General features: G+C 48.7%; 1 protein-coding gene across 2 annotated transcripts in view; it reads right to left on the minus strand.

Moving 5' to 3' along the window:
• Positions 1 to 915: 915 nt before the first annotated feature.
• Positions 916 to 24612, minus strand: part of GNAO1 (G protein subunit alpha o1) — a 141256-nt gene continuing 117559 nt past the window's right edge. Inside the window, exons 7-8 of one of the 2 annotated variants that reach the window (XM_064387335.1) lie at positions 4436 to 4589; positions 916 to 2769 (exon numbers count right to left, since the gene is read on the minus strand). In XM_064387335.1, coding sequence (XP_064243405.1) covers positions 2582 to 2769; positions 4436 to 4589 — 342 coding nt within the window. In that variant the 3' untranslated portion in view covers positions 916 to 2581. Of the gene's footprint in view, positions 2770 to 4435; positions 4590 to 9733; positions 13384 to 17339; positions 17494 to 24612 lie in introns of those variants that run through there. The other variant, XM_064387336.1, reaches the window with a different exon arrangement.

Consider the following 24612-nt stretch of genomic DNA (forward strand, 5'->3'; position numbering starts at 1 on the left):
TGCAGTGACCTACTTGAGCCATGAAAGGCGGGTTTGTGCCGAGCAGCAAGGCCAGCGCTGGCCTCTTGGCTGGCCCTGCCTCCCTGGAGAGCGAGGTCATCCGAGGAGAGGCCTGATCCACATTCCCGGTGCCAGCACACAGTCCTGGTGGCTGCGAGCAGCAGGAGCCTCGGGAGAGCGCCGTGGTCGGAGCTGCTGCTGCCTGCGGGGTCCCGGCCAAGCCCCCCGGCCCCTCGGGGCTGGAGCAGCACCTGGATGCTGCTCACCCTCCTGTGGCTCCATCCCTGGCGGTCCCTGGGGTTTGGGAGCGTTCCCATGGCACGGAGGGGATGGCAGTGGTGCCCAGAGCCAGGCAGTGCCCAGGGCCCGGGGCTCTCCCAGTGTCCCACCCGTGGGCACGGTGCCCTGTGCTGGCAGGCACAGGAGATGGGGACCTGGGATGAGGGAGAATGCAGGAAAAACCCCAAACTGTGGGGAAAAAAACCCAGCCTCCCAACAATCCAAACAAACCCTGAGTCTCCCTGAGCAGCAGGGAGAAAACCTCAACTTTCTTGGAAAGCCTTCCACTTTCAGGTGGAAAACTTGAATATTGTGGGATTTGTGATGTTGCCATAAATGAAGGACTCACCCTGGTGATTGGCTTTGCATTCCCTAAAGAAATAAAAATATTTTCTTGCCCGGGGGGATCTTTTGAGGGGACCTTTCCTCTGGAAGCACCAGAGAGCTCCCACACACAGCTTTCTTAAGATTTGCACCCATTCTATACTTACACCAATCTGTAGTTCTCTTCTCCCTCTGCTACCAGCAGCAAATCCCCCCAAAATGTAATTTTTGGTATTTTTTTCTCCCTCTCTTTGGAAGGAGGCAGGCGTGGGGGAAAGAAGGAGGCGGAGGCGCGGGAGGGAGAGCCCGGGGTACAGACAAACATTCTCTTTATTGAGCTACACATGAATTTTTCCATTAGTCAGAGAAAGAGATTGGCAGTGTGTAATATATCACAGAAACCTCACTGATTGGTAATAGAAAGGCTTAGAAAGACCTGGCGCTTTTTATATATATATATATATAATATCTTTTTTTAAGTTTCCTCTTTATTTATTCATTTTCTTTTGAACAGGTGTGACTGCTCTTCTTCAGCAAAGGTAACTCGTAAAAGTGAAACTGTGAAGACGTCTGGTTACTAATCAAAGTAGAAATGACAAGGGATTGGTCATGAAAACAGTGGCTTCAATGTAAACACTACATTCGATTTTTGTTGTTTTTTATTATTTTTTAAATTATTTTTTTGTGGTTTTGTGTGTGTTTTTTAAAATTTTTAAATTATTTTCATTCTTGCTTTTTTTTTAAATTTGCTTTTTAAAGTTTTTTTTTCTTTTTTTCCCCCTTTTTTCTTATTTTGCAGCACAAACATCCCAACATGAGAGAGAAAACACCATTCACTAAAAGGGAGAGAGGACTGGGGCAGGAGAGGGGGAGAGAAAAGCAGCACAGAAAAGCATTCACTGGAAAGAGTTAAAAATAATAACAAAACGAAAACAAAAAAATACTCTAAACAAAAAATAGAATAAACCAAAAAATATATATATTTGTATAGCCCTCCCTGATGTCCCTGGTCGGCCCTGAAGGAGGGAGGGGGGCCCAGCTGTGCTTTTGGATACGGACCTGGAGAGTGAGCAGTGACCGGGAGCAGGCAAAAAACCAGGAGGGAAAAAATGGGAAAAACCCGCGGGCTCCGGCTGGTGAGGGCTTTGGCCTTGATTGGGGTGGGAATTCAAGAAATCCGACCTAAACCCCCCTGAAACCCTGGGAAGGGAGCAGGAGGAGGATGCCCCACTGCAGCCTTCCCCGAACAGTCAGGGTGAGAAATGGGAGAAGATCTGCGTGTTGTTTCCCTTTTCAGCTGTGACATGTGGCCGGGGGCAGTTTCCAATTTTTTCCCTCCTTCTTTAAAAAAAAAAAAAAGAAAAAAAAAGAAAAAAAGGAAAGAAAAGAAAAAAGAAAAATATTTTTGTTTCTGAAGGTGGCAGCGGGGCTGGAGATAGGCAGGGGAAGCCCGGCCTTGCCCATGCTAGGGAAAAAAAAAATCAAAATAATAATAATTTGAAAAAGCCAACCCACAATAATGAATTATAATAATAATAATAAAAAAGCAGCAGCCCATGGTGGAATAACTGCTGGGAGGAGAACCAGAGTGACCCCGGGCGCTGTGGGGACGGAGGGGCCGGGCAGAGCCTCCGGCCCAGGGCAGCCCAGCCTGGGACACTGCGGGCAGGGAGCAGCCTGATGGGACGAGGCAGCTCAAAATAACAAACTAAAAAGGTGGTGTGGATTTTTTATATATATATATACGTATATATATAATTTTCCTTATGCCTTTTCATTTACCAACTCGCATGACTATGACAACATTTTTTTTCTCTCCTTCAATCTGTTTTTTTCGTTTCTTTTTTTTTTCTTTTTTTTTTTTTTTTCCCCGCGCGGGTGTGTGTCTGTGTGTCTGTGTGTGGTTGCTTTGGGGTTTTTTTCCTGTTATTGGTACGTTTCTCTTCTCCCGTGGCGCGGGATCGCCGCCCGAGCAGGGTCAGTACAAGCCGCAGCCCCGCAGGTTGTTGGCAATGATGATGTCGGTGACGGCGTCAAAAACCACCTGGATGTTGTTCGTGTCTGTGGCACACGTCATGTGGCAGTAAATCTCCTTGTTGGGGGAGCGGTTTTTGCTCTCGAATTGTGCTTGGATGTAGGCGGCCGCATCCTCGTAGGTGTTGGGACCTGCGGGCAGAGCGGGGTCAGGGCTGAGGGCGATGCCCCCTGAGGGCACCCCCGGCCTCCAAGGGCTTGCATTACAACAGAAACCAGAAAAAATATTGTTTTCACCCACCCTCCCCTTCATCCCTTAGCAGGGTCCATTTTCCTCGCATCTCCCTCCTTTCCACCCCCCTTACCCCTCGGCGCCATTTTCCCTGAAAACGCCTCACACCTGAGCCCTGCTGAGGGCTCCTCCTTCCCCAGCTGCTGCTGCTCCGCCCTCTCCCCTTTCCCCCCGGGAAGGGCAGGGTCCCCCAGCTGTGCCCGAGGGGTGTCCCCGTGCGATGTCCCCATGGATGTCCCCCTGGGATGTCCCCGTGGTGCACCCCAGTGCTCATCACCGTGTGGGGGAAAGGCCTGCTGGCCCCTCGGCCAGGCAGGGCAGGGATGGTGGCCACCCCAACATCACCCACGGCCACCACTGTGCCCCCTTGGTGGGGCCCAGCCCCTCTGTGTCCCCGGGCTGGTGGGGCCTCACCCAGCCCTGGTGGTGGCCCAGGAGCCGTGTGGGGACACACGCGTTGCTGCTGGCTCCGAGGTTTGCTTCGGGAAGGTGGGCTGGAGAGGCGCCAGATGTCGGAGCAGGAAAATGTGCATTATTGCATTAATCTGCTTAGGGCAGCGGGAGGGGCTGCGCCAGCCCCTCGCGGGAAGCCACAAAGCTGAGTTACGCCCCTGAAATCGCCTTTGCGAGAGCTGCTATTATCTGCAGATTTATTTTCCTTTCCCAGCTCGCTGGCTCCCCTCGCTCCTGAGGCAGCGGGTGGCCGAAGGAGAGGGAGGCTGGGCTGTCCCCCTCCCTGGGGAAGCCTGGCTGTGCCACACGTGGGATACTCTGGTTTGTTCTGTGAGGAAAGCGCTGGAGCCTTCGGGATGGAGAAGCCTGAATGCCTCTGGTGGAAATGCTGCTGTACTTAGGCTGTAGGGGAACGGGTGCCATCCTGCTGGGGGACTTCCTTGTCCCCAGGGTGTGGCATCCAGGAGGGATATGCTCTGGGTGGAACAGCTCAGAGACATCTCACTACCTGCAGGGGATGCTGGAGTCTGAATTTAAACTGGCTTTTTTCTTTCCCTTAGAGAATTCCAAAGGATATATTCTTGCCCGTCTTCTTGGTTATTTATCCTTTTCCCCAGGCCATGTTGGTTTCACTACAAAATGGATGATTCTCTTGTGGTTCACAGATTCCTGCTGTAAAGGGGCTTTTTCCTCCCCCAGCCACACCCAGCTTGAAGGCACTCCTGGGAGGATGGAGGACCACGAGTCTCAGCTCCTCTCACAGGAGCTTCCCAGGAGCCACCAGCAAACGGGATGGCTCCAGTGGTGGCCAGTCAGCTCCTGCCAAGTCTTCTTCTTTCCACAGCTCCCTGTGCCCAGGCTCAGTTCATCTCCTCTCCATTGTCTTGACCCCTCTCTGTCCTACCAGCTGCTCGGGCACCTCTGCCACCAGAACTGCCCCACCCAGGACAGCGCCCCAGCCCATGAGTGGGGTTGTGAGCTGCAGCACAGCTCAGGAAGGTGCTTCTGCTGTGCCTCTGCACCCCCAAAGGCGCCCTGTCCCCTCTGTCCCCCCGCCCCGGTGGCGCAGGGTGGGTGTCACAGCAGCTGTGCTGTGCCAGCCCCAGAACCCACCTGTGTACTCAGGGAAGCAGATGGTCAGAGGTGACTTCTTGATCTTCTCAGCAAATAGGTCTTTCTTGTTGAGGAAGAGAATGATGGAGGTATCGATGAAGAATTTGTTGTTACAGATGGAGTCGAAGAGCATGAGAGATTCGTGCATGCGGTTCTGCAAAGGGGAGCACAGAGGGAGGAGAAGGGAGAGAGGAAGGCAAAGACAGAGTTAGAGGAGAGGAGAACATTTTTGTGAATTGAAACGGTTAGAAAGCAAAAAAAACCAAACTCTACAATAAGACAGTGGTAAATTTGAGCTGGTTACAAAGGTGGAGGAAATGGGGTATTGTTCTCCTCTTGGGCTGGAGGCCAGGGCAGGTGTGGGGCTGCAGCTGATCCCACTCGAGCAGGGCAGACACTTGAAACCTCAAGGAAGAGCAGGGATAAAAGTCATTTGCTCTTCCCCACACTCACCAAAGGAGTAGGGAAGGGACCCTGTCTCTCTTCAGGGACTGGGTGCGCCTGAAGCATCCTTTGGAGACCCCAAATAAAGGATGGACAGAGAGCATCAGCCAGCAGCTTGGGCACACTTGGCATGGAGAGTGGGATGGAAGGGGCTTTGGCCACCCCAGGGTGGCCCTATGGACCTGCCTGGAAGGGTCCTTGGCACTGAGTGGTGTCACTGTAGTGAGACCAGTGCCAGGGTATTGCCCAGAGGCTGGGGCAGCTCCTGTCCCTGGAAAAATCTTCAGCTCAGCTTTGAAAATACCTGTGGTGGCTGGGTGGCCCAAGGAGGTGACCTGCATGGTGGTGACCAGTACAGGGCCCTCTGCCAGCCCATGTCCCAGCTCTCCTGGGAGTTCAGGCCTTGCAGGCTGCTCCAGGGAGACTTTAAGCTTGGAAAAGCTTTGGTAGGAGCATAAGGGTAAATTTCTAAAAGCTGTTTCTTTTTTTTTTTTTTTTTTTTCTTTCTATTTGCATGTGGACAAAACCCATAAACAGTCATCTTTCCCCTATGCTACCAAGGGTTCTTAAGAAGTGGAGAGCAGACAGCAGGACAGGAGGAGGTGAGGTGAGGTGAGGTTGTCCTGTGCCCCACGGGGTGCCACAGGGCCCCTCAGAGCAGGGTGCTCCATGCAGGTGCATGCACTCTCTGTTAGTGGGAAGGTGCCACTGGACAGGACAGACCTGGCCCTCCAAGAGCTCCCAAGCAGTTTCTCCATCATTAACTTGCTCTTAGAATCACCAGAAAGCCATTCCCTGCTGGTCCACTGACAGCTCTCGGGGACATTTCAGGAAGTCCCTGTGTCCCTTTCTCTGTGTCCCAGCTTGACCTGGCAAAGCCTCTGGTGCAAAGCCAAGCCTTGCTGAAGTCTGGTTTCTGCCCCTCCCCGTGACCCCTGCTGGGGGCTGAGCCCCCCAGTTCTGGCTTGGCTGCCCCCAGCTCACATGGGGACACAGCTGCTCACAAAAGCCTTGTGGAAATCTCCTGGAAAGGCTCTGCAGTCGGTGGGGAACCCTTCTGCAGCAAACACTCCCCAGAACATCCCCCCACAGCCCCTTTTTTGGAGGCACAGCAAAGGGGGCTCTGGACTCACCAAAATTCGCGAGAACACGTGTGTTTGCTAATGAAATGATGACCCAATTACACATTTTGGAGTTTTCCATGAATGTTTTATTAGTGAGTCATTTTATTAGCTCCACTTCAACGGGAGCTTTTGCATGCAAAATTTAGCAGCTGTCTGATTTCATCTTGAAAGGCTCTGAGATTGCACTGTCGGTTCCTTGACAAAGAGTAGCTGGGGATGCCAGGCAGGCGCTTTCCAAAGCCTTGGGACTTCAATTTGATCCTTATCTTGAAATAAAAAAAAAGGCTTTATTCATAGGGAAAACAGAAACTGCCACCAAAGGATGTGGTTCTTCTTGACTTGTGGTTGTTGCAGAATTGCTGGGTCTTGAGATTTTCATGGGGGTATCAGGATGGGCTTTTCCTTCTTCTTCTCAGTTGTTGTCCTATACATGTATTATATTTAAATAAAGAAATTATGGTGTTGGTGGAAGAACAGCTGAAATAAAGCTCCTGCCCAGCGAAATGTGAATTCCCATTCAGCCAAAATAACCCTGATGATTTCAGGGCTCTGAACACCCAGACAGAATCTGAGCAGGATGGTGTCCTGGAGAAAGTTCTAAAAATCCCCAGTATCAATACACAAAGCAAAATCCTTTCCCTCTCAGCCACTTGCTTTTCTCAAGGCTGGCCTACAGTTCTGTCTGATTCATAGGATGGGCCATGTGGGAATTCCTGTCTGAGGATGGGTCCAGCTGAAGCCACATCACTGGAAGCTGGTGAAGTCAATAGGACCAATGGTTCATTTTCCTTTGCTGAGGTTTATAGAAAATCTTCTCTTGGTTTCTTCAAGTTCATCACTACTATATTATGCCCCAAATAATGGAAAATCTTTAGTTTAAACATAAAAAGAACAAACTGGCTCAAGCATTGTCAGAAAGGGAGGGAGGGATGCTCCATGTTTAGTGCTACTGCAAGGAGAACACACCATTTACTGAAGTGAACCAGCAGTGGGTCCTGTGATTTTGTGCTCACACAAAGAGACAGTGGAAAAGCAAAGCCTGTGACTTGTGAAGGATTTGTAACTGATGTGGTGGAGGAAACAGTGGGGCAGCATGGATGCTCTGCCCTGCTGCTGCCTCTGGTGAGCAAAGGAAAAAAATCCTGCCAAATACTTACATAAAATGAAGTATCTTTTGGTTATATCCTTTTCAAATTCCTTATTTCCAGGTGGATGAGGCTCTGGCAGACAGCTGGTGCTGTGTGTTGTGCAAGGGAGCAGCCATAAGGTTAAATAACAAGTTTGAGAAGCTGGACACGCTCAAGGGAGACACAATAAAACCACTCTCACACTAGAAAAGAGCTGGCACTTTATTAACATTTTGTAACTAATAAATACATTACCAACAGCCAATAAATTATTACAATAACTAATGCTCTATTAAACCAATGGACAGTCACTCTTCGTACAAAATTACAGTTAATACAGTTTGGGCCATCAAACATGCAGGAGAAATGATTCAGCGGGAACCAGCAAAAGGAAAATGGTGACGGCCTCCGGTGATCCTCTGGGAAATGTGCTGGGGAGCAGGGAGCCCAGAGGCAGGGTGATGGTCACTCTTCCCTTGTCGAGCTGAAGTGGGAAAAAGGAGGTGGGGGATAGGGCCGAGGAGCACAAATTAGGGACTGGGCTAATTAACAGGGCCATGGCTGGTGCTTAAACAATCCTATCTGCTTGCCCAGCACCACCAGGCTGGTCCAGCACTGGAAAAGCTGGTGAGACTCAGGCACTGCTGAAAAAGGTGTTTTACCTGCCATGATCTCTTGTCCCTACCTGGGGCAGCGGCTTTAGCTCTGGAGCTGCTTGCCTGCACTACAGTCAGGACTGGGTCTTGATTTCCCAGACACTGGGTGGAAGAGGGCCTGGGCAGTGAGCATCCAGCCAGCTCCCAGCCCCTCTTCCTCTTCTCCTGGTCTCTCCTCCCTGTGCCTACTGCACCCAGTGTCCATGAACAGAGCTGCCCTCCTGGGGAGATGGGGGTTTCTTGAATCCAGCTCCCTTTCCCTCTGCCTGCAGGAGGCTTTGGTCCGCCTCTCACTAAGGCATCAGTGTTTAAGGGCTGCCCTTGCTTGTGTTTTCACACAAGTAAAGATCTCACAGGCTGCTTGCTGTGGTCCTGTGCAAAGTCCCTTCCCACAGCCACATTCTCAGTGTAACTATATAGGTCATGTACCTATATCTGTCAGCATCAATCACCTCGTGTCAGTGCTGCAGCTCAGAAATGACACAGTACCCTCGTCTCAGGGAGCCTCAGGGTCTGTTTGCCTGCTCTCTCCTGCAGGGAGGTGGAGGCAGGACCGTGGTCTGCAATTTTGTGCCACTTGGACCACGTCTCTGCTTTCTCATGTGTGCACTGGGGATGCAAGTGAGTGACAGGTCTGGGTGCCCAGGGTGATGCTCAGCAACACCAACCCTACTGACCTTGACATGTCCAGTGTCAGACCACTATGAAGTGTTTTAGTCCCCTTGGAAATGGTTGTGGAGTTTTTGGTGGTAAGCCTGAAGACAAAGCATGAAAACACCCAAGCACACTGGAACAAAGCTTCTCTAATTGACTTGACAGATGGTCAGCCTTCTTCCAGGAACTCAGCAACTCTCCCTGGCTCCAGGAGACTTTGTGACCACAAAAGGCTTGGGACATGTCACACAAACTAACAGTGCAGGGTTGGTCCCCTTCCCAGCACTGACTGCAAATCCCCCAGGGGCGATGTCTGCCTTGTTGAGCTGCACAGTGAGGCTGGGCACATGGGGAGCTCTGGCAAAAGGACATCTATATCACATCCTGAGCTCTTGGAGACTGCACTCCTGGACTGAGAACAAGGCCTGTTCCCTTGCAGGCAAGCACTGGGCTCATGCCATGATAGATTAAACCCACCAGATATGTTTCAATGTACATTAAAGACCGCCCTCATTAATACTTTCAGTGTCCTGTGAAACAAAATCACATCGATAGAGGAGGAGCAGCAGGCTCCTCCTGAGCAGCTCTCCCCTCCGTGGAGGGACAGGCTGGCCGGCCATCCAGGAAAGCTGCCTGAAGGCAAGAAGCTAATTCCGGTACAGAACTCCTGGGAGCTGTAGCTGGCAGTGCTGTGGGCAGCAGCAGGAGCCCGGGGAGGCAGCAGCAGGGACTGTGTGCTCGCAGGGCCAGATGGCCGCGCCGAGCGTCCCGCTGCCCCGCTGCGCCGGCCCTGTGAGAGCCAGGCTGTGCCACTTCTGTGTGCAGGATTAAAGACTGCCTTTGGCAGTCTGCTGCTGTATTTTATGTGTGCGTGGTTATTGCTCGTTCTCCCAGCCAGCCCAGCTACTGCATCCTCCCAAGGAGCTCTGCAGCTCAGCCCGGCAGCGCTGCAAGACTTTTCTTGTGTGGGGTTCTCTATTTCATTGAAATTGTTGTTTAAATAAAGAAGCTATTTGCATTTTTGTGGTCTCATGGCTCCACAACCGACCCTCTCATTGACTATGGAGCAAGCCAAGCTGACAGGGAGCTTCCTTCTTTCTTTCTTTTTGCTGCTGTCTGAAGCTCATCATGAGTTGCTAATGCTACTTTCAGTGCTGACACTCCTTGGATGCTTCTGCTGCTGGAGCAGTGACCTGAGTCATTAAAAACCTTCTGTATCCCAAAAAAGGTGTTTTGGTTTTTTTTTTCTTTTTTTTTTTTTCTTTTTGTTGTTTTGTTTGTTTGTTGGTGGTGTTTTGTTTTTTTTTTTTTTTTTGCAAATTCCCACATTAGCTTTGAAGGGCAGCAGGGTGTATACATAGCTGTTTCTATTTTGTGCTTTTAAAATCTATCCTCCATGCCCTGGTAGGATTTCTGATGCAGCTGTACCAGTTGCAACATCCCTGCTTTGTGGAGACTGCAAAGGAAACATAGCTAGCTCTGGATCTCCAAGGGTCTGGATTCAGAGCACAGCAATTGCAAAGCACAAGGGGCTGTTAAGAAAAGCCTTTTGAAAGCAGGCAATGTATTTCAAGGTACTTTTTAGGCAACTGCTGCAAGAATTGCTTGTGTTTAGAAAAAGTATGGGGCAAAAGATTGCCTGCAGAAGGCACATCTGTCAGGAAGGGCTTCGGAGGGTGCAGAAGCCAGCAGTGAGTAATGATTTGGCAGGAGTTCTGGAGACACAAATCTATACACGGCCATCAAGCAGGAGAACTAGTAGTGTTTAACACTGGAAGCATTTCATCTTCCAAAGGCTGCTTCCAGCATTTGTCAGTGAATCCTCATGACACTCGTGTGAGGGAGGGAATGTCAGCAGCAGCAGCTGAGATGAAGCTTTAGACACACAATATGCCAGAGAAAATTAAAGAAGAGGCTCTTTGTGGCAACATTTCCTCTGCTTTTTCTCCCTTTTCTCCCCATGGGGCACCAGCTGCTGATGGCCATCAATGTGCCAGGGACCTGCTGGAGCTGCAGAGGGGGCTTGGACCTCCCAGCTGGCAAAGCTGGGAATGGGTTACCTGAATCCAGCCTGGGGAGCAGTAAAAGCACACTGGGCCAGCACTGGCCACTTGACTGCATTTGGCAGAGTTTGGAGTTAATTTAAATTGTCTTTACCAAAATATTCCTGTGTGCTTTATGCTGGGAGTTTACAAAGCCTTGGTGTGGTGCAGCCTTCCCTGGGAACAGCTTTTGTTACTTATTTGCTTGGATGAAACATCATTCACAGCAAGGGGTGGGAATAGAAAAATCTCAAAAACTCCAGTGCTTCTGATCAAACGCTTCTTATAGAACTTAATAAAAGACCTACATCCCTGCCAGCACCAGCCATCATCACTCTGGGTCCACTGGTTACACATTTTAGGTACCAAATGTAACCAATGTGTGTTTTTTCTTGCCCTGGGATTTGTACAACACCCACGTGGATGCTGGGTGTTGCTGCTGTGGCACAAGGAGCAGAGAGGAACTCCTGGTTTTGGCCAGCTCTTTGCAGGAGCCGATGCCATTGGAGGCATTTTAAGGCTGAGATAGTGAAGAGAAAGGTGGGTGTTTGCTTGTGCCAGAGCAGGGGAGGCAGGGAGTTGTGTTATTGCTGTTAGTGCCCAGCAGAGCAGCAGCAGATCCTTGCTGCACAATAGTAAATGCATCATTTAATGCTCTCTGGGGGTTACTGACAGTTACCAGCCATGCTGGGCTGCAGCTGGTTGCATGGGTGACAGACACCCCCTTTTCCTCTGCAGGCCTCAGGGTGCTCACATCCCTTCCTGGGGATTTGTCACAAATGTCCCACAAATACTGTTTTGGCAGAGCACAGCCCCTGATGGGGACTCTCCTCTGGCTCCCAGGTGCCCTTCTCTTCCCATCCTTCCTGCTGTCTCAGTCTGCCTCGTATCCCTTCTGCAGCTTGTCTCCCAAAATGTTCCCTAAGCCTCTCCCACTGTCCTCTCCCTCCTGTGCCACCATATGTGTTCCTCCCCTTGGGGCTGTGCTGCTCTGGGCTGCTCTCACACCCTCTCCTAAATGGGCACAGTGAGAAGAGATATTGTCCCTCTCAACCACAGCCCTGAAGAGACCTCCTGAGACCTGAGAGCCACTCCTAGATGAGGCTCCTGAGAGAGGACAGCTGAACTTCTGCCACTAACAAGCTTTTGGAGTGGACTTCTAAGAGTCCCTCCATGTCCCCAGAGGTGACATCCCACCTCTCACATTCCCTTCTGCCTTTGACTCAGCAGCACCCAGAGTTCTTGGTGGTGGCCACACATACCTCAGCCCTCCTGCATTTGTCCTCTCTGAGCCCCCAGTTTTGCTGTGCTGGGTGCTACCCTCGTCCTTCTCACTCCTCTCTCCTGCCCTTCCTTCTTTCTTCCCTTGCACTTTTCCTTCCTACTCCATCACTTGACTCAAATCAGCTCCCTGAGCTCTCCTCTGTCACTGTTAACCATCCATCTCAGTACTGGTGAAGAGATGCCCTGACTGGAGACACCAACCCTGGAGCTGTCTCTGGGATGCTCAGGCAGGAGGTGACACAGGAAAGGAGGCTCAGAGCACAAGGTTGGGCTTCTCAGGGGGTTTAGATGCCCAAGGGGCAATGAAGGGCCACGAGGTTCTTGCACACTTTGCTGCTGCCCAAGCACAGGGAGGTTTCCCAAAGCACCTTTCCCATCTCAGGCACTTGATAGTCAGACTCTGCCTACAAGAAGCCAGGGCTAAATATTTTTTGTGCTCCCCAGCATTTCAAGGCTGAAGTTTGGAAAGTGATGCTGTGTGTTTGCAGGAGCATCACCTCTGCTGGGAGGTGCTGTGGGAAAGGTCCCCAGGCTGGATTCCTTGTCAGGGTGCCACTGAGTGTGGAGCTCCCATCAGGACACCATTCCTGGGACATCTCCACTGCCTACACTCCAGGGGTCCCAGCCCAGCGCCTCCATGGCCCCCATGGAAGTGCCTCAGAAATGGGTTACAGCAACCACTAGATACATTTTATCATTAATTTTGAAAAACTTGAGGTAAAACTGCTACCAGTAATGAATGCTTTTAGACAAGGCTTAGTAGGCTTGGTTACTGTGTCCCTGTTACTCAGACACCAGCAGGACTCGATATGGCTGTTTTACTTGTTCAAATAGCTGTCTGGAAAAAAGGAGAATTTACAAATCCAAGCTATGGTGGCTGCATTCCATACCAAACCCTCCAGCTTTGGGGTCAGAACTGGAGCTGTAAGGTACCCTCAAAATGATCAGGTTGTATTTAGCGCTTCCCAAAGGAATAGCGTTTTTTAAAAAAGGCAAATAACCAGGAGAATGAACAATATTCCTTAATTTTCAAGGCAAAATAAAAGTTTTGGTTCCAAACTACACTGTTCCTGACCAGTATTTTAAGGCTTTGATTTTTTTTCTCTCTTTAAAACTGAAGTATTTTTGTCTTTTGGCAGTTGAAATGCACTTCGTGGGAAATGCGTTAGCTCCCTGCACAACACTGTGAATCGGAACGGAGGAGTAGAACGGGGCAGCAAGGGAATGAACCAAAAATGGACCAAAATAAAATAAAACGGGTCTGGGGAAAGCAGAACTTGCTGCAGAGTTTTCTGGGACGGGAGGAGGGAATTATGTATTTCTTCCTTGTCATCTTCCGAGGAGGAAAAAGCAAGGAAAGGGAGGACCTGTCCGCGGGAGCGGAGGATGCTCGGGCGGTGCCAGGAGAGGAGAGGAGGAGGAGGAGCCCTCAGTAGAGTCCGCATCCCCGCAGGTTGTTGGCGATGATGACATCCGTGACCGCGTCGAACACGAACTGGATGTTGTTGGTGTCAGTGGCGCAGGTGATGTGAGTGTAGATCTCCTTGTTGGCCGACTTGTTCTTGCTCTCGTACTGGGTCTGGATGTAGGCCACCGCCTCCGTGAAAGCGTTGGGGCCTGCAGGAGAGCCGGGGGAAAGGAGAGAGAGGGTTAAAGCAGCCCCATGCCTGCAGCCTGCAGGGTGCCTGCAAACACCCCTGTGGGGATGTGGGGAGCTCCCGTGGGGCTGCTGCAGCCCTGGTGCCCTCTCTGCAGCCCAGGGATGGGCACTGTGACCAGCCAGGATCGCTGCCAGGCAGGAGATGCTCCCTGACTGTCAGCTCAGCTGTGTTTTTATTCTGGGTTGCTGTTTATAGAGATGAAATAGATGAGGGAGCTGAGTGTTAAACAGGCTATGATGGAAGAAATTCCACATTATGGTGACAAAAGAGAGAAGAAATGCAGTAAGTGTTTGACCTAGGGAAAAGGCTTAGCTTTTTTCCTTTTTTAGATTTTTTTTATTAAAGCTTCAGTTTTTGATGGAAGAGTTAATATGAATTGAGGGCAGTATTGGTAGCTGTGCCCTCCTTTCACTAAATCATTAAGAGAAAGGGACATGAAGAGATCTAGCCTCTGTTACAGGGCAAAATGGGCTTTTCTCAAAAAAAACCCCAAATCCCAACAAAAAGATTAATACACAATGTCCCTTTTTTTAGGAATTAGGATTGCAGTACTCTCTGCTACAGCCATGGCTAAAATCACACTGTGAGGAGTTTCTTTTTTTGATATATAGAGATATCTGTACCAAACCTGATTAACCCTCAAATTTTGTTTTAAAAAAAGCTTAGAAGAAGTCATGCAAATGAGTAGATCCTTTCTCCTCTGGCCAGCTCTGACCCTGCTCACACACACGACTCCTTTTGAGCTCCTCCTTAAGGCTGATGAAGGCTCTGGCTGGCCTGGAGTGCAGCTCCCAGCACTGCCAGGCACTGCCTGACCCCCAAAAGGCTCCACAACAGTAAAACTGCTACTGCTTTTGGGTGTCTTTCTCTCCGTGGTGCTTTACTGATGGGAAATGCTGTTATTTGCTAGGGAAAAGCTTACTGGGGCTGGAGATATGCTGTGGTGGAAGGCAGCTGCTCCGGGAAATCCCACTTGCACACACATGCACTGCTCGTGGAAGGCACAAATTCATGAAGAGCATGGAACTTGAGAATAAGCGTGAAGTAAGAGAAGCAAAGTTTTCTCTGGGAGCAGATTCTTGCATGAAGAGCTGTGTAAAGAATCAGTTCCACATGCTGAGCACAACCAGGAGGTTATTTTATGAACAGGAAGTTGGTTGTTCAAAGACATGAGGATTTAGATGTTTGATTCTGTCTAGGAGAGCAGGGAATCACTAATGCTAGCTTGGTTTAAATCAAGCTGTGGATTCTGTTGCTGCTTTACTAAGTATTGTGGATTAGTTAAAAGCATGAGTGAATTAAGGGGATGGAAATAGTGCTCCAGAAAACAGCAGGCAAATTTGTGGATGCAGTCTTCTAATAATTCCCTGTCAGCAGAACTAATGGACATCAGAAATTTCATTTCATTAAAAGCATTTTGTGGAACCTACTTGTGATGTTGAAAGTCTGCTTGTTCAGTTTATAGGCTTTTATCAAATAATTCTTTTTAACTCCAGGGCAACATTCTAATAATGCTGCTTTTTCATGAGGCCACGAGGGTTTCATCCTGTGGGCTGTGGCCAGCAAAGCAGGGGCGAGCAGACTGAAGTGTGTGCTTGGGTCTAAAGCCTGGGCTGAATGTCAGCACAGCTAACAGCATTGCTGAACACCTGGGGGTGAGATAACTCCTTACCTCAGATCCCTGTTGGATCAGTAAAAGAACTTTCAGCAGTCAGACTTCCTGCCCTCTCTGATGGCACAAGAGAGACAAGAGATCTATTGAGGGTCTCTGGCATTGTGGGGAACTCCCAGCTTCCAGAAAAGCATCCTGAAGGAATTTAGAGCACATTTGGGGTGCCCTGAGACTTGGGGAAGGTTGGTTTGGTTCACTTGTGGCTGAAGTGCTCCAGACAGAAGCTTTGCTTTCCTCTGTTTTATCAGCCAAGAGCTTAGCCATGTGTATGAATGTCTGCCTCCCCCACTGAACTTCCCTCTTGGGCTGGGAGAACTTGAGAAGGAATATATAAAATGACATTCCTTCTTGTTCTGTCTCTCTGACATCAGGGGTTCTGTGAGAATGTTATTTCAGAGTGAGGTTTCTGGGAGACACCAGTGAATATCTACAAAATCAGCTGCACAAAATGTGATCAGGAAGGAGTGAGAGGTGAGGGTTTGCTTCACTGAGAAAAGGGAAAGGAAGAGGACATGACAGAAACCATCCAGTACAGACAAGCACTGCTATAAAGAAGATGGTGATGAGCTGCTCTACAAGCCATCCAAAAGCAGCAATCTAATTTGCAGCCAGGAAAATTTGGGGTAGGCATTATTGTGAGCCCAGCTGTAAAGACTGAAATTTCCATGATTAGATCTTTTCAGACAAAGATGTTGGGAATATGTTGGTTCTGTCTGGACCAAGCAGATGACTAGATGGCTGAAATGTGCTGGTAGTAACAAACACCAAAATCTTCCCTGGAGAGGAAGCCTGCAGATGTTCTGAATTCAGCTGGAGTTGTTCAGCTCCATGGCCACAGACCATTCAGCCCAAAGCAGCGATGAGGGATCACTTTTGTCTATTCACAGTGAAAAATCAAGTGCTCAGAGATAAGAAGCTCTGGTTAATAATTTGTTGGTCTGCCCAGAACTGTGACACTCCTGGTGCTCCTGGTTCACAACTGTTTCCTGACAAACAGATTGGCTTCTCTGTCTGTCGGCTTGATTCATCTGGATGTCTCCGGTGAGTTTAAATAATTCATGACGATAAAAGTTTATTTTTGTGCCATCTCAGAATGGTAATGAGGGTTTGTGGAAGCTGGCGAGATGCAGAGGGAAGCAGCGGGGTGCAGCTGCAGCCTTTGCATGGGTGATGTGTTGCCATCATTAGCGGGTCAGATGCCAGGCAGGCAGCAGGGGCGGGGGCTTCTCGCACACTGCCCGTCCCAGAGCTCCTGCTCTCAGCTCCACGGATCACCAAGGCCTGCTTCTCCCCAGCCAAGCTCAGGGCACAGCTCACTGTGGCTCTCCTCTGCCTGTACTATGGGTTAAGAGGTATGGGAAAATCAAATATGAAACACCTTGTTTTCTACCTGCATTTAACTGGAAGTGTTTTCATGTCCAGACACTTTATGTCGGCCAACTTGAGAGCAAAAGTGGGGCTTTTCAACTGCTGTGATGCCAATGTATTGCTTGAGCTGAAGCAGCCAAGCTGTGAGACCTGCTGTCTGCATACTGGAGGGCTGATCATGGAATCATAGAATGGTTTGGGCTGGAAGGGATCTTTAAAGGTCATCTAATTTAACCCCTCTGCAGTGAGCAGGAACAACTTCAACCAGGTCAGGTTGCTGAGAGCCCCATCCAGCCTGGACATAAATGTTTCCAGGATCATGATGATTTTACAGCCCTGCAGTGGAAGTGGAGAAAGTGGCCAGGAACTGCAGAGGGATTCTTGTTGTGGCCATAAGGGACCATGGTTGGGTACGAAAGAACAAAGCTGTACTCCAGCTGAGGACAACCTAACAAACCCTGTGTGTTGGTCTCCTGTCACCCATTTATAAACGACCTGCAAGAAGGTTCATGATCCTGTGTGACACAGGGAACCAGTGCACTTGGGTTTGGGGAGTGCAGAGTGGCCCCAGACCTGCAGGTGATGGCTTGGCATCTAACCCACTGGTGAGGCACAAATCACACACCTGAATCAGTGTTGGCGGCCCTTTGCCAGCAAAGAACTTGGGTCAAGTCATCCTCCTCCTTTAAGTGGGCCATGGTGGGGGTGATGCTTTGGCACTTACTGAAATAAAACCTGTAGTGAAGCCAATGGGAGCTCTAGCTCTGCATCTTTAGCCTCCTTGCCTGCAATACACTACAGCATCAGCCTGGCTGGGGAGAGCTCTGTGGTCCCTTTGGTAAGCACTCCTGTGCAGCCACATTTCTCATTACCTGTGTACTCAGGAAAGCAGATACTCAGTGGAGATTTCTTAATTTTCTCCTCAAATATGTCCTTCTTGTTTAGAAACAGGATGATAGAAGTATCTGTGAACCATTTGTTGTTGCAGATGCTGTCAAAAAGCTTCAGAGATTCGTGCATGCGGTTCTGCAACAGAAAGGAAAGATCACATCAGGCCAAAGCCAGTGACCCAGGGATGTTCAACATGTAGGGAAATCTAAAACAACTAAATTAAGGAGGAAAGCAACAAAAAAGAAAATCTACAATATACATAATAAATTTATGTATACATACAGCTGAACATATACATACACAGATGCAATCCCTATTACATTTGATATACAATTAGTAACTTAAGGGCATTTAACAATACAGAGCTGTTTTGATTTTGCATAACATTAATTTACAGGATCCCAGCTCATAGAAATCATCATGCACCATGCATGGATGGAGAATTATTTTTGCCCTTTGATCAGATTTATGTGTCGGTGTAGCTCATGCAGATTTTCTAAAACGTTTTCAATAATTTTTCTAAAATGTTTTTCCACTTTCTCGAATGTGTGCGGCACACAACTGGTTACATTAACCAAGGACTGGTAGATCCTTGAATTAATCTAGAGTTGGAAGCAGACATCAAGGTGACATAATTTTGGAAATGACCTTGCCGTGACCTTTGACTGGTTTTGTTATTTTGTTTAGTATTTTCTGTTGTTGTGCTCTTAATTTTTGAACTTTTTGGTTTTAGTTCTCTTGGAAGACGGCTCAACAGAAAGTGTCTCGCAGAGAGGAAAAAAGTGAAAAAGGAGGAGAAAATAGTACAAAAAGGAAAAACATAACAAAGAACATCTAAGAACAACCAGACTAGAAGTCAGGCAGCTACCACTGGTGTTAGCTCATGCCTCTAGAAGAAGATTAGCAGAAGAGCCATACATCCAAATGTACGCACAGAGAGAAGTCAACTTCTTGGTTATAGGTCATGCAAAAAAAGGACACGGAAAAGGAGAGAGATGGAAAAACCAGACCAGTTAGAGAGTTGCAAAGCTCGCCACATGGGTTTACGGTGGTGGAAAGAGCTCACGGCAAAGTCAACCAAGTGTCATGTTCCCTGCTGCTTTCAACTCCCAATTCGGTTTTCTTTTTTTTTTTTTTTTTCTCGGTTCAAGAGAAGCTTCATACCTGCCAAATTTGGTTGGTCTCTCAAATGCTCATTTTTTGGCCTTTGTTTGGCTAGATAAGGTCAGACGGCCGAGGAAAAGCTGTGGAGGTGCCGAGGCTGGCGACGTGTGGCGCCGAGGCCGACGCCGGAGCGCGCACGCCGGTCGCGTGGCCGTCTCTCAGCCGGGAGCCGGGTAGCGCAGAGAGCAGGCGCGGTGAGGATGTGAGGATGAAGCACACCCAAGAGTCAGGGGGTTATCAAAGGCAAAGCATGGTACAGACCAGACCGGCTCCTCGGCTTTTCCAGCGGGATCTCCTCAGGACTGCGCTCCCCAAACCCGCCAGTGCGCGTAAGAAACCAGTTACAGCCATCACCACAGAGACACTGGAGAGAACGGGGCTGCACGGGCTTGTTACTGGGGGGTTTTTGGGGTGGGTGCAGCATGTCCTGTTCCCACCAGCCCTGGATTTGGGAATGTGGAGTGGTACATGAGTCAGCTGGGGGGCTTCACCCCTCTCCCACTCCATTTCACACCTGTGCTGGCATGAAGTTGAGCCCAGCACTTCACTGGTTAACACTTTCCTTTTCATTGATGTGCTTTAGTGTCTACTGAATGGTTTATATAGACAGAAGAAGCTTCATGGATGAAAGAAACATCTGATCCAGCCCAAAGTGAAACAGGACACGTGATTTCCTGTGCCCTGTCTTGAATGACCACACATTTCCCACCGTTTGTATTGACACACAGGGACGACGCGATCACATACAAACAAAGCATTTGCTCATTGGGTCTCTGTTGTAACACGCTGTTTATCTGGATCAGCCTGTGCCTGTGGGCTGGGTTTTGCTAACCCATTTGGTACTGGCTGTTGTGGGAGCCCCTGGAGCAATGCTCCCCTTTGCTACTTGTGGTGCGAAAATTGTAACCACATAGAAACCTGGTGTACAAAGGTTTTGTGCAGGAGATCCTTAGATATTCAAAGCCTTTGGGAGGAGAGAATGAAGTGGAACGTGGTCAGGGGAACAGAAAGCGAGTACAATTAACCATTTTTTAAAGCAGGGTCCCTCACAGAACATTTTAAATTACATTTTTATAATCCTTGCTCATTTAAACCAAAATTGTGGAGAAACACGGGAATGCTGCTTGTGGGCTAAACCCACAGCTCATCCACAGCAGCCATCAGCCACCTGGGCAGCCTCGTGCCATGGCACCACACTGCACAGCCCTGGTGGGGAGCAGAAGGGTGAAACTGCTCTTCATGGCATGGGGAGCACCACAGGGTGATAACAAGTTTGTCTAAGAAACAGAGGCTGAGGACTTCTGAGCTGGGCTTCATGGTTAGGTGAAGCCAACTTTTCTACAGTTGTAAGACTAGGTAAGGATCCTGCAGAAGTCCTCCTACTTCTCTGATCCAAGTTGATCAATTTGCGTTAGTGAATGTTAGGAAATGAGATTGTTTTCCCAACAAACAGTGACTTAGTGTTCAGTGGTAACCAGAATACAGAATCACAGAATTGTATACACACAGCACAAACCAATACATCCTACTGATGATAGTGTAACAACATGAGGGTTACACTAAAAGATCTCTATTCCTTTCAGATTCCAGAAACAAGGTTCAAAGCTTCCTAAGGCTGTCTGACCTGCCTTTCTGATCTCTACACGTTGATTTTTCCTCCAGCTCTGCCAGTCAGACAAATAAACATAATGAACTACTCTGCCCACTCATCCTTATTTATGTGGGAAATGTTTTGGTCTTAAAATCCACCTTTTCCTTCCCCACTACTAAAGAGAAGATGACATTATTCCAAACCCAGAAGATGATGTTATTCAGAAGTCATAAATTCCTTTCTGTGTGTGGCAAAGGTGCAGAGCAATATTCTGGTGAGCAGGCACGGATGCTTCTGTTGTCATACCTGGATGCCATATGGGAAATGCTGTTGCATCCCAGGAGGGCTCTTGGGAGCCCATGCATGGGCACAAGCTGTCCTGATGCTGGCTAGCATCAGGAATCCTCACTGTCTCCCTTTCCTTTCCCTCCCCAAGTGTTACTAGTTCAATAGATGTTTGTAGGAGCCCTGTAACAGCTCAGGCAGACCCAGGTGCAGAGACAAGGATGAGGAAGCAGTGTCTGGGTACCACATGTAAAAGGACAGACTGCTGCTAAAGGAGGAATAAGAAATTAAATCCCCCATATAATCTCCCTCCTCCCAGTAAATCCACAATGGAAGATCAGTTTAGTCCCTTAGAACTTGACTGGGGCCCCTTTCTGCTGTGATGGACCAGATGTGCCTATTCTGCTGGGAGGCACTAAAGATTATGCTCCTCATACTTTTAGATGAAGTGACACAAATTATTTCACCTGCTTTTGGACCCATCATGCTGCCATTTCTCACTTTATGTTGGGTCTTTTACTAAGGGAAGAGCTCTTCAGACATTAATTTCTTAATGTCACTTCCTATTTCAAAACTGGTATTTTAAATCCTTACACTGGCAAATATTTCGTACCCCAACAAGAAAAGTAGTTCCAACAACCATGTTACACAGGAGTAACCACTTGCCCATGCATATTCAAAGTCCAGTTAACTTTTCCTGCACAGGACAAGAGAGAGAATTGCTTATAGCTGAGTTCAGATGTCATGGCACAGCCGTCACTGATGTGAAGAGCAAACAGCTTTTCACTCAGCATGAGGGAGAAAGGATGCTGTGGTCAAGACTCTGTCCAGGCAGAAACACACTTATAAAACCCATTTTTTTTACCCAGAGTATGGGAGGAGACCTGGTTTTCTGCAACACCCAGTTTTTTCAATATTTTCTGTTTTCCTTGGTGATTAAGTGCTAGCTGTCACATGAACTGTAAGGACACTGATGGTTATCCTAAGCACAGCAACTCCATATTCCCCCTCCTGCTTATATTAAGATGTTCAAGCCACTTTGGCTTGCTTTGTCACTCCTAAGGCAATTTCTGAGCACTGCAATTCTATTTTCCTTGCCCAATGACAGCAGAGAGAGCATGCTAACCAGGTCAAGCAGTGTGATACAAACCAACAGGGCAACACTAATGCACCAAGGGTTACCAGCACAGAGCTTCCACCCATCCCATCCTCAGCAACAGGGACACAAACAATACTTGCATGTCTTGCCTAGAAATGATTGACCTAAATATCTTAGCTTCAGAGGCAGCAATGTGCAGCATCAACACCTCCCTCTCTTTTTAGTCTCTTGCTATGACTCCTTTGAATTTGCAAGGTGAAAAAACAGAGGATAGTCTCAGTTCCCATGGCAGGTCCCATTCCATTAAGAATTCCATTTAGAAAGAACAATGGAAATCTACCTTTGTGAATCATCTTCTCTAGTTTTACTGAGTGATATGACTGTCCCTCTCTCTTCCCAGATTACAGAGCTGAGGCATTTCCTTCTGTAACTTCAACTTACGAAACAAAAAGATCAGTCACAAATGAGAGGAAACAGCCTTGTTATGCAAAGACATAATGCAGGGAGGTGTTCTGCCAGTTAAAGCAGGATGTTCCCACTGTGTACAAATATGGCAGAGAGCCTGGCAGGTCCTTGTGAAGGACTTGGTAAAGGCACAGGCAGGTGTGCACCCTTGAGGGCAGTGCCCTGTGTGTTGGACGGGTTGGGCAGAAGGTTTTGCCACATGAGCTCTGGCTTGGGCTGATGGCAGCAATGGGACTGATGAAGGCATTGCTTGAATCTCTCTCATGCCTTGTTCCTCTCCCCTGGGAGCTGGGCACACAGGGACACAGTTTAGATTTGCCAACAGCAGCATAAGGTGTTGGAAGCAAAGGGAGAAGTTGGATTCAGCAGTACTGGGAGTTTCTGTGAAAAGTGTGATCTTTATGGGTGTATGGGCCTAAAAATCACAGATGCAGAAAGTTTTCTTTAGTTTTTTTATGCCTTTCTGATCTGGACATTGGAGAGTACTTGCTTTTCTCAACTCCTGCTGTGTGGCTCTTTGTGACAGGGAATTAGAGAGAAAATACATCCCTTATAAAAGACTGCCTGCCCTTAAGAAGCAGGGACAGCTTTAAACACAACGATCTTGTTTTAGCTGCTGTTGGAGGATGGGTGCTCAGTCTTTTAAAACAAAGAGCACAATAACCCACAAAACAACTTTACAAGCATAGAGCTGTGTTTGAATTTTAAGGGCAGGGACAGGTCAGAGAGTGCTTCACCCAGCCTCGTTTAACCAGCTCTGTGGAAAGGATTCACAATAAACCTGTTTGTGAGCTTTTTCCAGTGACACAAGCTGACCCTACACTTGTCCCACCTGGACCTTACCAAGGTGAGCCTGTCCCTGGTCCATGTGATGCTGACTGCATCTGAACTGCAGTTTCCTCCACCTGAAGTGTGGTTTGACTTACAGAAATGCAAAAAGCACCTGTGAAATCCTGTACTCACTGACAACAGGGTGCTGAGTGCAGGAGGAAAACCCATTCTCTACGTGCACCCAGCTTTGGAAGGGGTTTTTTGGACCCTGATACGCAGTTGGGTTCTTTTCCTCTCATGGCTCCATGCCAGCAATGAAAGCTCTCTGCAAGTCCTTTCATACTCATGGAGACATCTGTACAGCCCCCAAACCTTCAGTGGCTCAACACAGCTGCAAGTGCCTGGACTGTAGTAAGTGTCTCTGAAAAATGAAGCTGGAGGAGCAGCATCCAGCTCACTTTCTCAGCTGCCTCCTCTTTGTGTTTCCAAGTGAGAAGCAATAAAAGCTGATTGACGTCATGACAGCCGGCAGATGTGACGGATGCAGACAGCAAATCAGCTGACTGAGGAGATGCTGTTTCACTGCTGGGCTTTTGGGGAGGCACCACTTTACCAAGGAGGGGGCAAACGCTTGGGGGTTCACCTGGGAGGGGGCAGGGTCTGTGGGTGCCACGTTTTCCACCTGCCATTTGTGATGGGGATATAATAGGGCAGGCAAGATCCAACACCACTGTTTTTTCCTGCGTGCACTGGCCTTGCTCAGGGCTGTTTATTTGGGTTAGGCAGGGGCGTCCTGCCGGCGTGCTGGTGGTGCCGAATGCTTTCCCCGTTTACGCCGAATGTGTAAATGAGCAGCAGCTGCCTCTGCCCTCCTGTTGCTCAGCACCCCCCAAAATGTGTTGTGAACAGGGACTGAAATAGCAAGCAAATGTCAGTGCTGTGCCAGAGCTGCACCAGGCTGCTCTCCTGCTGCAAAGGGAAAGCTGGAGATGCATAAAGCCCAGTTTCTGCAGCGTGGCACTTCAGGGGGCAGGCTGAGCTGGCTCTGGGGCGGTGCTGGGTGAGGGACAATCACTGGCAGGGCTCTCCCCAGGAGAGATGCTCCAACCTCCAGTTCAGAGGAGCAGAGTAAAGGCTGACATTTACAAAATGGCATTGGCATTCAGGCCATTCCATTTTGTGCTCCATGGCTTTGAATCACAGGCTCTGACTTGCGTAGATGGGCACCCAAAGGTGACCTGTATTAAAAGCTGCCTTTGGCTTCATAACTTGGGTGTCACAATCCAAGCTGTACTTACAGAGCACCTTGCTCTCTACTCATATCACAGCTTTGCTCCCTGCTCCTGGACCTGCCCTCTCCCTCTGTGCTCTTTTGTGTCTCCTGGCTGATTTTGCTGCCCAGCTGCAGAGCTCTATAGTGTTGAGCTAATGGCTGGATTTTTCAAATCACATCAGGAGATTTTGGTCCCTTCCCAGTAAATCCTACAGGGCCGAGCATCCTTGAACGTATCAGGGCCAGGGTCAGAGGGAGGAGACAACTGGGGATTATAAATAAGTGGACATGACAGGATGTAGAGTATCTCAGTCAGTCTGGAGGGACACACAGTCATGATCACAGAATCACAAGGACCATCCAATCCAACTCCTGGTCCTGCACAGAACAACCCCAAGAGTCACACCAAGTGCCTGAGAGCATTGTCAAAATGCTTCTTGAACTCTGTCAGGCTTGGTGCTGTGACTACTTCCCTGGTGAGCCTGTTCCAGTGCCTGACCACACTCTGGGTGAAGAACCTTTTCCTAATTTCCAGCCTAAACTTCTCCTTGACACATGCTTCATGCTGTTACCAGTCCTGTGACTGGTAAGGTTAATATCATCCAG

This window comes from Passer domesticus, chromosome 12, assembly GCF_036417665.1.
Source record: "Passer domesticus isolate bPasDom1 chromosome 12, bPasDom1.hap1, whole genome shotgun sequence".
Taxonomy (NCBI): Eukaryota; Metazoa; Chordata; class Aves; order Passeriformes; family Passeridae; genus Passer; species Passer domesticus.